Source organism: Lissotriton vulgaris, chromosome 4_1 (assembly GCF_964263255.1).
Source record: "Lissotriton vulgaris chromosome 4_1, aLisVul1.2, whole genome shotgun sequence".
NCBI lineage: Eukaryota > Metazoa > Chordata > Amphibia > Caudata > Salamandridae > Lissotriton > Lissotriton vulgaris.
In genome coordinates this window covers 724,371,476-724,385,827 of record NC_141691.1, presented here as the reverse complement: position 1 = coordinate 724,385,827, position 14,352 = coordinate 724,371,476, and the positions used below count along the sequence as shown (strand labels likewise).

The following is a 14,352-nucleotide window of genomic DNA, read 5'->3' as shown; positions in this document are numbered from 1 at the left end:
TTGACAGTGTTTTGCTCGTTAATTTGTGAAAATGCTAGTGCCACCAACCTACTTGCAAAGATAGTTGCAAACACTTTCAAATGCTTCTGTAATCGACACATGTAATTCTGAAACACAGAGATCATATATATTTATATGTACCGGGTGGCAGAGTCTCTCCTGCCTCATTTTGGGTCACTCCCATCCTGTTTCTCGCTAGATTATTGTTATCTGTGTTACTGTTTCTTCCTTCTTGACCTCGTGTAAAGTGCTCTTTTGCCCTCTTTGGGTCAAGCTTGCGCTCTATAAAACTTTATATAAATATATTGATGGTACCTCCATGGTGGCACATATCCTTTTAACAGGTTCGCCCCATGGCACTAGTTTTGTGACTATTTTGCATAACAGGGCACAAGCCTGACCTCATTTCTTTCAAGCTTACCTTAATACACAGAAAGTAATCTTTTCAGTTCTTTAGTTTCAAATGAGTTCTCTTCCAGGAACATCAACAAACTGAAATATATCACAAAATATAAAGATTAATGTGTTTACTTATATGTACATTATCATTGTTGGGTGTTTCCTATTCATCCAGTCCTTACTTTTGTAGAGCAAGAAAATAATAATAATCCTTAACCATGTTCTGATTCAAAATAAACGTTGAACAGATAGTCAGTACTGTAAATTCCTATATGAATCTTACCCCCACCTGACAGACGGCATCTGGATTTTTTTCAGCAGAACAACTTCACTATTTTCAGGGGGTGCTGCACAACATTGTTTAATGAGCCAGAAGTGACTTCAGAGTCCTGTATTTGGGACAACTGGAGGAGGTGACGTTGGTTCATTTTTGTTTCCTCTCCAATAGATGAGGATTCCAGAGCTCCTAAGGCATTCCTTTATTTTTGTTCAGGTTTCTCCGTGTTTTTCCTCTGCTTTCCAGAACATGTCACACTCAAAGTCTTTGGACTAGCCCTGCAACAAACGCCACAAAAATGTAAGTCACAGACTTTCATAAATTCTACATTTGATGCTTGGAGCTGTAAAAACGTACAATCTATGCATCATGAAACTTGCACCTTCTGCACCATGATGCAACTGAAGACCATTTGGGAGCGAGGGAAAGTTCTCAATGGCCTCTCAGAAGGGAGACAGGGACTCTTACCATGTCCAGGATTTTAAACTTAGTTGTTACCCAAAAATATGCCATATGTACAGTTAAAAACACAAGCACTTTTTTCTCATACTTGTACAAGGAGAAATCCAAGAGATTTAGACAAAGGCTTGATTTCTCAGAACCTGTCCCTGTTTTTGGTTAATTAATCAAGTGTGGTTTCTTCCTTCATGATCTTCCCAGGAGTACTTAAAAGCCTTCCAGAAAGCCATCCTAGCTATTTACCTCCAAATTCCATTTGTGTGTTTTGACTGAGGTGGTTACAACAGTAATAATGGAATTCAAATAAAGTGATACTGTCTCATCTGGTAAATTATTAATGCGATCACTAGCAGGTACTATAAAGTGGCCCGCATGATTTACGCATTTAGGACCCCACAGGAAAAGTGCATTAGACACCATCCCAGTGTATTTATTGTTTAGAAATATTATGTTCTTTTGTATATGTAAGTACCTCTGAAAATCGAAGGAACCATACTCCGGTGAGAGCTTTATGCCTTATTAATGTGCATCGAATGCATGTAAAGGAAGACAGGGACACATACATATATCCCTGAACAAGGCCCCAGACCCACATGGACTGTTCCAAGGGCCAAAACATGTTGGCAAGAATCAGTGTTGATTGAGAAAATAATACTCAATTAGAACCCTGTACTTCTATTTTAATTAGCCCACGGTACCCAATTAATAAATAGTCATTCTGATTGGGCATACCATGAGTTTTTTTTTAACTCTTTTCTCAACAAGAGCTCTGCCTTATCCAGAAAGATATTTTATATAAGAGCTCTGTCGTACTTGTCTGCCATGGTGGTACTATCCTACCAGGGTGTAGATTGGCACCGATGACGAAGCATGTCACTATCTAGTGGGTGGGGCATTTATTCCAAAATCTTTGGATTTCTGAGTAGTATCTCTAAGTGGTTTCCTTTGAATTTCTTTTTAATACCCTGGTTACTATATCTTTAACCACAAGTTTGGAACTGAACTTGGAAGATGCCGTGAATGTGTTTACATGCAAGACAGAAAAACTGAGATTCTTAAACTTATGCATGGATAATGTTAATGTGCAGTGGAGAAGTGCGTACAATCTCTCTTTCTAGCTTGGTTCATTCTCTACGTGTCCACTATTCACAGGTTAGATAACCAGTTCACTCTTCCCTTACGATCACTGCCATACTGCCCAGTGCCCATCCAGTTCACCCAGGAAGTGTCCCTACCTCCTGGATACATATCATTTCCACCCATTATCTGTAGGCCAATTGTTATAGTAAATTGTTTCTGGATTGTGTGCTTCAGAAACCCTTCTTGTCCCAGATTTGAAGTACATACCTCTGCTCGCGATATGGGGGCCCCCCTCCATTGACCATTTAACTGGACCCCTCTTCCCTCCCCATCAGCAAAATTATACTACTGTGAAGCTCAAATGTTGTGCTGGCATGATGCTCACCCAGCTTGTTTTATTTTTGTAGCATGAGAAATAGTGTATAGTACTGTGTGCCAATGTACACCTTTTCCTGTAGTACTTAGTGTTTTTTTGGCTATAGTGGTCGAGCTGCTGCTATGGCAGTAGATTGCAGTAGATGGCCTCTGGGCCTAGCGGGAGAGGCGAGGCACGTCCTCATCCTCTTTCAGCTTGGCCACCCTCAGGGCGGGGTCTAGACATGCCTTTGTGTGGTAATTCTTATCTCCTAGGCCTATTGTAATCACATAATTAAATCTGGAAAATAATGGGATTCCTCAATCATGAATTATGTGCTTTTGAGTCATACAGCTGGTTATCTTCAAATGTTCAAAATGTCTATTAATGAGTTCCAGTGGTTGTTCCACATCTCCAAACTGGAAGTGGAGTTTATTAACTGGTATTGAAATAATTTGTTTCTGTGATAAGTCAAATCGTTCCTATAGTTAATTTTTCTTGATAAGTTTTTTTCCTCTTCCAGACTCAAGTTATTTCCCTTGTTATCTTTTACAATTCTCCCCCGGTGAATCCCAAATGTTAACCTCATTGGTCAATAGCCACTTCAGTTTAACTATTTCCACCTCCGTCAGCTATGGGGGGCTTTTGTTGAGAATCTAAACGTTTCATGGTTTGGTAAACACAGAAGCAAGAAGGTCACCCAACAGGTTTACTGTTGCCATCCTGTAGATCAGTATACCATCACGAGGGTGTGGGCTCAGGGCCTCATATAGCTCTTGTTGTGCAAACAAAAAAACAAGAATTACTCAAGATTTTAGGTGACCTCCACATGCACAGATACACAAGTCTTGCTTAAGCCCAAAGTAGAGAGCTCCTGCAGGATGGCTAGATGCAGCCAGACACCAAAGATGCATCCGTGGTAAATATTCTGGCATACAGTCCCCTGTCTGCTGAAGCCCCTTGAACTGCCCAAACTGAAAATCTGGCTTAAAACGTATTAACACTACAAGTAGGGTGTCTTACAGAGGAGGCGCCTGTCGAAGAATGACAAAGAAACACCCAGCATTCATGTTGGAGGGCAAAATACGTCCCCAGTCTCTGCCAAATGGTCTGGACAGGATGTAAACGTCCAATAATTGTTTGATACTTGACAGTGTTCTACATGCTCTTCAAGTACTGACAGTACTCGGAAGGATACTACTGTTATTGGCAGCATGCTCTGCGCACTCTGAAGAAATGTAGAGGCAGAGCAAGACCTACTCTCTCTTGGACCCAATCCCCTAGTCCTTTTCTTAGGAAGCGTGTAAACAAGGCGATTCTAATCCTTATAGGTTAAATATTGACCACCCCTGGCACTCTTCATCAGTGTTCTGGGCAGCTTCAGCAACCGGAAACAGATGAAAACATGCAGGGCATGAGAGGAGGCTTGAGCCACACACGGAAAGGAAAGTGAATTATTTGAACTAAGAAGCAGGTTCACATGCCACCACAAGGTGTCAGCAGTTGATAATAGTGATAACCTGTACATTGAGTGACATCAGAGTCAACGTAAAAGCATTTTTTTTGTTTTCTTTGCCATGACTTTCTGCGATGACTTAGGTCTGGCATTAGCCAAAACCATTTCATTTTACTAAAAGTATACATCTTACATGCTTACTTATAAGGGCTTTCAGCCATCCCTCTTTATCTGATTACCCATTGTAGTCATTCCCATATTACCTCTGCCCACTGCAGCATACAGTATGGGGTAGTGGGGCAGCACACTTCAACCAAGGCTTACCTCAATTTGAGCGATTGTATTCTACTCTTTCACAAGCAACACATCTGCACACAAAGTAATTCACTTTAATGCCAGGTACTACTATTGCAATGTATCCTATTTAAGACTAAAAATCTTTTTGCTTTCATCCAATTTTTTTAACACAATGGTGAAGGTCTTGCAGCTACCCAAACAAATAAGGTTTACAAAAACAATAACAAAACAAGCATTGAAAGTTCCAAAAGGCTGGCATCCAACACCAGCTACAGACTTTGAAATTTGTTAGAAGAATATATGTTTAAATTTAAAATAAAGTGGTTTTATTTATTTATTTATTTGTATGTTTTGTACAGCTCTCCTTCACTCAGAAGTATGTGGGCACTCTACAGGTCAAACAGCTAATTAATTAACGTGTAACGTGTATGAAAACAGCAACCTTCAACTGATAATAATAAAGAGAACCTAATAGTACTGATAGGGAGGGGATTAAAAGGCTGGACAACTATCTATAAGCCTTATCAGCCTTCAGCAGATAATGAAGATAAAAGCATGCAACGGAGGGCCTAGTAGACCTGTAAACCGCTACACAATTAGAAGTGAGCCTTTCGTGATGGGGAGGGACACATCAGCTCACGTAAACACGGCAATAACAGCGTTTGACATAGCAGAAGTAGAGTCCACTCCCTTAGCAATGATAATGCTTGATGCTGAAAAAGCATTCGATCGGGTGGGGTGGGACTATTTATGGCACACAATGCGATATATGGGATTTAGCGGAAACTTTTTAAATGGGATCCAGGCACTTTATGATAATCCATCCGCATACATAAGCTACTGCGGCCACACGTCAAACTACTTTATAATTTGGAGAGGCACACGTCAAGGGTGCCCTTTATCTCCTTTATTATTTGCCTTATCACTAGAACCGTTCTTAAAGGCATTGGGTAATCAACCAGAAATAACACCCTTCAAGACTAAAAGCCAGAGCTTAAAAATAACCGCATACGCGGACGACATAGCCATTTATTCCACTGAGGTTATCAATTCTCTGAAAACAATTAATTTAGAAGCATCCAAATTCGGTAAAGTATCTGGCTACAAATTAAACATTCACAAAACTCAAATAATAGCTAACTTTGTCCCCTCCCAAATAATGCCGGAAATCTGTAAGACTGCGACATATTTAGGAGTACAAATCACCTCAAATATCAAAGAGATAAACAAGATCAATTATAATAAATTAATGAAAACCACCACTTCAAACCTTAAAAAATGGCACCGACTTCCACTAAACTTAATAGGCAGAATAAATCTAATAAAAATGAAAATTATACCTAAATACTTATATCTGTTCAGATCCATTCCTCTGGCACAAAACAGGCTCTTTTTCAAACAGTTAGACAGCGTTTTCTGCAACTTTATCTGGGGTTATAAGAGAGCTAGGAGATCGCTAAAGATGCTAAAAAATCAAATCGGAACAGGCGGTCTCAATTTTCCCGATTTAAAACTTTACTTTTGGGCCTCATTTATAAGGCGTATAAGATCCTTATTAGATTCAGAGAACCTGCTTTTTTATCACCATTTACTTTTAAAAGAAGATTCTAAACAGTTCCTACTTCGTATTACAGACCCGAACTTTTACAAAAGGGTCAAATTTAAGACTGCACGGGATTTAGTAAAGATATGGAAAGATATGCTAACCTACTGTAAAAGCAATATTTTTCACACCCAACTAACTTTATGGGATAACCCTGGACTACCTAACATATTTAGCGACGGGGAATCCCGAAGATGGCAATCGAAAGGAATTGAGGTATTAGGGGACCTATACACCTCTCAAGGCATAATGGATTTCCACACCTTAAAACAAATATATGGATTACTCGACACATATGAGTTTAAATATAGGCAAATCTATGATTTTTTAGTGCGGAAGAACAGAATTAAAGACTTATCGAGTGGGGGTATCTGGGACATCTTAAATTCAAAAAAGGAGAAATCAATAATTAGTCTGGCATATAAGATATTGACAGATCTAAGAACGAATGATAACGATGCTATAGCTAATAAATGGAACGTTAAACTAGGAATCAATATAACAGGACAACAAATAGCTAATGCGTACACTAACATTCATCAACATGTAAGATCTTCTAGTTTGCGTTTACAGCAATATAGAACCATTTATATGCTATACTATACACCAGAAAAGATCTCTAAATGGACCTCAAACAATAATTTGGGAGAAAAAACCAAGTGTCCAAAATGTGACGAATATGCAGCAGATCTAATACACATGCTTTTCACATGCTCAAAACTTGGGAAGTTCTGGGAAGAAGTGGGAAAAATCTTAGCTATAAAAAAGTAACCAGTACACCAATAACAGCCTCCATGGTAATATTAGGCTTATACACAACAAATCAACCATATCCCGTATTATTATCCATCCTTTTATCCTGTGCTAAACTAACTTTAGCTAGAGCTTGGGTCAGCCCTAACCCACCTAACGCTTTGGAATGGTGGTATTTGGTTAATGAAATTAACACCATGGAATGTACGTTGGCAGAACTAAGAGGTGTAAAATCGTTGCAGAAATATGAGAAAATATGGGGGAAATTGGAATTGAATTGAGATGACACTAAGTTCTGATCTATGTACAGCAATGAACTCGTTTTATTTTGTAATAATATTTGATTGTTTTTGTAACCTTATACCAGGTGAAAATAATAAAAATAATTAAAAAAAAAAAAAAAAAAAAGAAGTGAGCCTTTAAATGTAAGCCGAAGAACATTACTCTGGGGTTCAATCATAATTTGCTTTGTAGTGTGTTCCAGAAGACTGTAGCTATTCCTGAGAAGGATTGGTGTTGTTCGTGGGTGGTTATAAGGTGAGGTGCCTCTTTTTGCCACCAAATAATAACCGCAAGATCCAGAGGTACTAACTAGACTGAGGGTGTTACGGTGCAGGGATGTCTATATGAATTAACCCAGCTTCAACTTACTTCTCACTTCAGTTGGAAGCCAATGTAAAGCAAAGAGGATGGAGGTAATATGACCATACTTTCTCAAGGATTTGTCTGGCCGTAGCGTAGAAGGTGGATTTCAGTGATTTAGTGATGAATGTGGCAGACTTGCCTGGACAGCATTGCCACACTCCAGCAGTGATTTAATCAAACCTTACCGGCAGCATTGAGTGTTTTAGTTGTCTAAAAAGGCTTATGTTTTTTTAGGGCATGATGTTGGACATTTACTGCTGTGGAGACTTTATAAACGTTCATTGTGAAACCTAATGAAAAAATAAAGGGTGAGAGAGAAGGAGAGAAATCTGAAGTCATCAGGTCTTTCAAATCTACTGTTTCAACTCTAAAATGTTCTTTGTTCCTTTTGATGGGCTTTTTATGGAACTGATTTGAATCTTGCGCAGGCATAAAGTATCTCTGGCCAAGTTGAAGTTCCCAACTAGCCATGGGGTTCTTGGGGTCTGGGAGCCTCTGATTTCCACTATTTCTATCTAAGACCACATCTGCAAAGGGCCTCAGTGGCTGATGGGTTACTTCACTAATCAAAATCCCTATTAACGAAAATAACTGCAAAAATGATTCCTCCCTGGCTCTACCAAAGGCCCTCCATCTCTGAGGACATCAAATCACTTGCTTCATTCAAATAGTCATCTGTTTTTATGAAAGGAGTTTAAACTCGCCAACCAAACAGTCTCCAATGCTTCAAGCATTGCTCTATGTAATATTATAAAATACCCAATTTTAGGCATGCCCTCTCAGAGAATCACTGGAGTCCTCGGAAGAGTCAGGCTTACTAATAATAGTTATTTCAAGAGGGTTCCCCGCTGTCATTCATGATCTTATTAGATTATTATGGAATGCACATGAGTGTTTAACTGCTTTACGAGCCTCCAGTGCACCCCTTGGTCCAAGAACTATATACGAAGAAGACTATCCATGCATGCACCTTACTAGCAAAACTGAAGTACAGTTGGGAGACAGATCTAAAAAGGGCCGCCAGTGATGAGGAGTAGGGACAACATTAGAATCTCCCCACAGCACAGAGCTTTCCTTAACACTAGATTCAGATATATTCAATTTAACATACTAGATGAGGGCCTACCTGAACCCAAAAGTACTAAACAAAAATTCCCCTAATGCAGTTTCTGAGTGCCCCAGGTGTCGCACACTAGAGGCTGAAATGAAACTCGGTATCTGAATGCCCCTAGTGGGAGTAGACTGGAGTAAGATCATGAGTATACTTTCTGCTACAACAAGGCTTGGCGACCTGAACAGGATTGACAGCAGTATTTTAGGACTCTTTAAATGCTGAAGAACCGAGGGCATGTTTTTTCAGTTGTCACTTTTACTATCCAGGAGATCCATCACACTGAACTGGAAGGACCCCTGTCCGCCTGCATTTAAGCTATGGCTTGGATCAGTCCTTAAATGGTAGAAGCTGAAAGTGTGGCCCTTTGCAGGAGACCTTAGAAAACACCTCATTAAGAGTCAATTGGACAACCTAGTTTACATACATTGAGAAATGAAATAAGCGATGACACCCGGTCTCCCCGAACACTTAGGTGTTTGGACAGATCTCAGCAGGAAAGACTGGAAGACACGCAAATGCATGAGACCACGGCCATACACTAATCATGGTGGGAAAGAGCTAAATTACTTTTTACAGGAGGAAACCACCCAACTAGAGCATGGTCTTTCTTCCCTGAGTCGTTGACTTTATGGTTAACTTTGACCCTGCAAAGCGCTCCTCTGCCTTTTAGCTAGGTGTTGTGCTGTAGAAATGCCACATACATACACACATACATACATGTTGTTGCAGCAGTGGCATTGACATGCTAGAGGGACAAGGGACCCATGCCTGAGTGGTTCCAGCTGCTGCAGTAGAAGAATCTTGTGAACCTGTGGTGCCTACGCCAGGGTACCTTGCAGATTGCCTGAGTGACTAAGGCCAACATTGAACAAGAGTGTGCTGAGTGGACCACACTGCTCTGAAGACACTTCTACTGCCTGGAGGCACGGTGTACTGAAACACTGATTGGCTGTCTTAGTGCTGTAGTCCTGAGTCCCTGATCATATTTGGCCATCCTTGCCCCAAAGCACCTCAAAGCTGTGCTACTGGACTTCTGCATCTGGAAAGATGGCTTGACATCACCACACCCCAGGGAGGCCCAGTGTGACCACCATCAACATTCACCTGACCCGAGGAACTGGATCCACTGAATCTGCAAGGCACACCTACTGCTGACTCTGTCGAAGCCCAGGAGCGGGTCGCCAACAGAAGCCAGCAGCCCTTGCCTCTGTCTTTGGGACTCTGCTGAGTGGCATGCAACGGCCAAAACGGCTGTGAAGCGTGACTTGACCACAGCCCAGCACAACTTCCGTGAACAGAGATTGAGATTAGAAGGTCACCATTTCTGCCCAGAGAATGGCCGAGAGACTATTTGGCAGCTCCAGCCATAGAGAATGAATGCTAATGGAGTGAAAGTGCTGCACCTGCACCACCTTCCATGCCATGAATCCCTGGATTACCAGAAAGGGGATTGGATGGAGTGAGGGGCAGCCATCCTGCTAGTATATTGGACTCGCACTCATGCATCGGGTGTCTGATAGCGTTTGTGTTGTGTTTAGTATTTTGCCTTACAGGAAAAGATAGGTAAGTAAAGAAACAATTGCCCTAAGTAATAACATCTAAATTAAAACATTGAATTACTTTAATGGTGAAATAATGAAGTTCCAACGCAATTTATGTGTCAGTGAGATGAACACGTGTTTGATGCTCTCTCAAACAGGATACAAACATGTGAATACAATTTTAAACATCGGCTGTATGAGTATGACAAATGTTTGACGGGTCCATGACAACAGTCAACGACGTTTCGATCCCGTTAATGAATGTGGGATCATCATTGGGACTCTTATATTAAAGGACCCCAGATAGAGATGAAATGGTAACAGATGGAAAGGAAAGGAAATTGGAACGTATTTAAATGACCCAAAAATATATACACAGCCACTCATTTGTTATTCGTGAGGTAGGACGCTGTACTTACATCTACTACATAAACAAAGGCACTGAACAACAATAAGAATAGATACAGAGTATTGGTTGATGCAGTGGACCCATGCAGTGGGCTTCGAGAAGGATGGTAATCCGGGAAAGGCTCGCCTGTAGGCTAGAGTAGGAGCTGATGTGAAGTCCTACAAATTATTGGCTGGGAATGTATTCGGTATTCGGTTGCTGTGTTAGTTTTTTTTTTTAGCAACTTTTATATTCGCACACTGTTATGGCTCTGATCTACCCCGTCTGTTGCCTTTCCCAGGAACATCCAGGCTCTACCCTCACCACAGGATACATTCCTGGCCATTACTTCGTAGGCCAGGTGATAGCTAATCTTACTGATAAAACTGAATAACATGAGATTGATAGGAGTGAAAGTGTTTAAAGAACGGGCAGATACACCCTTCTTTAACCAGTGTTGTGTCCCACTGGTGAGTGCGTACAAGACCAATATTTGATAGGAGCAGGGGTGGAAATACTTGAGTGTGAAAGGCACCAAGGGTCTGTGGAAATAAGTTATGTTATGTGCGGCCTTCTTGGTGTTGCAGTAAATTGGTACGCCAAAGGATGCTGCCTATCTTATGAAAAAAGTACACTTTCCACCTGAGTACTGCAGAATTAGACCTTTTCTGTAAGGTTTCATGTTGTACATAAACCGAATTGATTAAGAATGTGAAAGAGCCAATGAGAGTGGTTTAAAATGTCCTTCTTACCAATAGATTCCTTCGCTGCTTGAAAACAAAGCCGAGCAGGAAGGCACCGATTCTGATTCGTCAGACACTGCCAGCTGTGATGACGCCGAATCGGGCTCTGATAAGGAAGATGAGCAGATTCACCCCAAAGATCGATCCACTGAGCCGGAAGGGGATAAAAAGGTTCGTGCAACAAATTATTGTTTCGGCTTCTCTTCGCGCACAGAGTTGTTTAACTTCTCCGGCATATGATGGTTCCTTCCGTTATACCATGTTGTTTTCGCATCTTACAATTTTTCAGATTTCTGTGTGTGGTAATATCCTCTCTCTCTGATAAAAAAATGCCTTCATTTTTTCTTCCAATTTGTGAAGTATTAATAGAAAGAGATGCATTTGTATAATATTATTTCAATATCTAACCAACATGTTGGAAAGGTTTCAGTGGTAATTTTCCAGCAACACCCTCACTTTGAGTGCCCAGTGATTCCCCTTTCCATGACAACGGGCGTTACCAGTAACAAACTGCGTAGGTATTTTTTTATAAACATTGTAACTTTTCTTTTTCCCCTTGCACACTTTGACTGATAAAATCTACAGAAATATGCAGTGTGTGTTGGGAAAAAAAGTTCCAGGAGTACAAAACATTCAGGCATCAGTGCGCGTTCCTAATCTCCATCCTCGAGGTAGACACGTGATGGCTAAGGTCAATGTTTTGCTATTTCCCGTTCAACAGCTGACAATGCTGTTGCCAAGAACGGGTTTTCAAATGTTATTGCTGACCACATGGAAGCAAAGCATCAAACTCTGCCAGTGACTGAACTGTATAGACACAGAACTCCCGCATAGAGAAACAAATATTGTATTGTGTCATAAAGCTAGTAAAACTGAATTGTAGATTTCCAGTGTTACCGTATTCCATTTTTGTGAATCCAGTACATTTCTCCAGGGGTGCATCTACGACTATATAAAAATAGATATATGCAGCTGTGTGCTTTGACTCGGTCCATAAACTTTTTTGTCTCTGTACAGATAGTGGCCTCAAAGTGTTTGCATACGGGTAGATTTAATGCGTGTTATTCTTCTGAAACCCATCTATAGCTAGCTGATGTTATTTATTATATTTATTTTATCCAAAGAGCTGTACAAACCATGTACAGTACAACATCAAGTAACGGGAAAATTAAGTACACTCTTAAGTTAAGGTTCACATACCCCTAGTGTGCATGCGAAGCTTGTTCTGTGTCGTAGGTTGTAGAAGATTGAAAAAAACACAGCTCCACTGAGAGGGAGACCACACAGGGCGGGGTACAAATGTGTGCTACGTGTTTATAAAGCAAACAAATGACTTGCTGTGTACAAAGATGTATTTACACACTTTTGTGTTACTCGTGTGTTTATGGTCGTCCATTGCCTGGTGGGTATCCTTTTTTCACACACTAGTCTTTCCTTACATGACCAATATCTCTTTATAGGCTTATACCAGATGAACAAACTTAACTTTCCTCATTTTATATATATTTATTTTTACCTGGATGCATTAGTTCGTATTTGCAATTTTTAACCATGACTTTTTATATATCACAGGAACGAAAAAAGCTTACCAAAGAAGCCCAGAGAGAAAAAAGGAAAAACAAAACCCCAAAGCATGTGAAGAAACGGAAAGAGAAAACCGCTAAAATGAAGAAAGGCAAATAGAGGACATTTGAAACTGTACAGTGTTGGCGAAGCTGATGTTTTGCAACATTTTATATGTATATTTCTATTTATATATTCACCTTAAAGGTTCTTGATAATTAAACAGTGTGTGAGGTCTGTCTGTGTGTGTGTGCGCACGTGGCATTAATTTGGAGAAAGGTATTCTGTACAGTACATTAATAAACTATGTTGCTATTGAGATGTGGAAGGGATCGGACACTCGTCACTGAAGCATAGAGGCGTATTCCTTTACAAGGCTAGAAACAAATGTGCATTATAAATAATAAATTACTTGTAAAAGAAAGTACCAATAGTATAAAGCAAAGCTGGTGTCTTATCAATTATGGTAACTTTAGTGTAATTAATTATAGAAATGTAAGCAGTCTGATGGATATTTCTAACCACAGATTCCTCACCTTTAGAATATTTCTCCAGAGCCAGACTGGATTGAGAAACCTTTTATAGCAGTGCTCCAGGTGCCCCTAGGTTGATACCTTACAGCCCCACTTTGGCTTCGTTCTGCCGCAAAAATAAGGGAGTGGAGATGCATATAAGCACCACCCCTGCACCCCAACATCCGTTTCTTTCTTTCCATAGCTTTGATCATGGATATGGAGCTCCACTCCCACTTTTGCCTTTTCATGACCCCCAAATACTGAATCCAGTGTGCAAGAGAAATGTCTCTGCCAAATCTACGGGTTTCAAACCGTGACTGCAGAAAGCAGATGTCAGTCACAGATCGCACAAAATATGCTTTTTTGTTTTGGCTTGGGGCAGGAATCCAAGTCATGCGATGAGTTGTGTCCTCGTACACGTGGAAGAAATTTGTGACTGTGAAGTAAAGCAGTTTGTCGCTGAATACAGGAAGACGTTCAAGACCTAAGGTATGCCCCACTCTCAATCTAGTTGAGGGCGTGCCCCCACTCTTGATGCTGCTCTTGTGAGAGGCCCTCAGTACAGTTGAAGTCATCCAGTAAGTCAAAATCAAAGTCAAATAGGAACGATAAGGTGAAGCAGCACTCCATGCCACCCTCCCACTATTTGCTTGAAGAGAAGTCGCAAGGGCGTCAAGGTGGCACTTGATCTCACTTCCTATTTCCAATTGAGAAGCCGATTTTGCAATTAATCCTGATGCACCCTGAGTTCCCCAGGCCATTGGTGACACAGCAGCAGGTTGGAGGTCCTACTGTTCATATTTGACACTTCTCTCGCTCCCTATGGCGTGGCTCTGTACCAAAGGATCCACAGCGGAGATCAGTAGGGGTTATTGCTTGAAGATCCATATTTGGCACTGTCTGAGCCCCTTCAACTTACCTCCTGGTTTTGCACTAACTCCGGTGGAGACTACCACTTTGGCTCCAAGACCTGGGCTGGTCCCTTCCTCAAATATACCGATACCAACAGTGCTGGAGGTGCAGCGGGTGTAGACTCCGCTGTCTGACCCCAAGCCAGCTTCATCCTGGCCCAGACTGAGGTTGTGCTCTGAATCCACTGCAGTGCAGCCGGTCTCCTTACTGCCTCGGTCTGATCCTCTGCCTCCATTACCTTCAAGGCATACA

The 14,352-nt window shown here is 40.9% G+C and overlaps 1 protein-coding gene across 1 annotated transcript in view; it reads left to right on the top strand.

The window, feature by feature from the left end:
* The window catches only part of RIOK1 (RIO kinase 1), a 238,552-nt gene extending 225,560 nt beyond the window's left edge, over positions 1–12,992 (top strand). Inside the window, exons 16-17 of the mRNA XM_086965018.1 lie at positions 11,126–11,281; positions 12,683–12,992. Coding sequence (XP_086821144.1) covers positions 11,126–11,281; positions 12,683–12,793 — 267 coding nt within the window. The 3' untranslated portion in view covers positions 12,794–12,992. The remainder of the gene's footprint in view (positions 1–11,125; positions 11,282–12,682) is intronic.
* Positions 12,993–14,352: the final 1,360 nt, after the last annotated feature.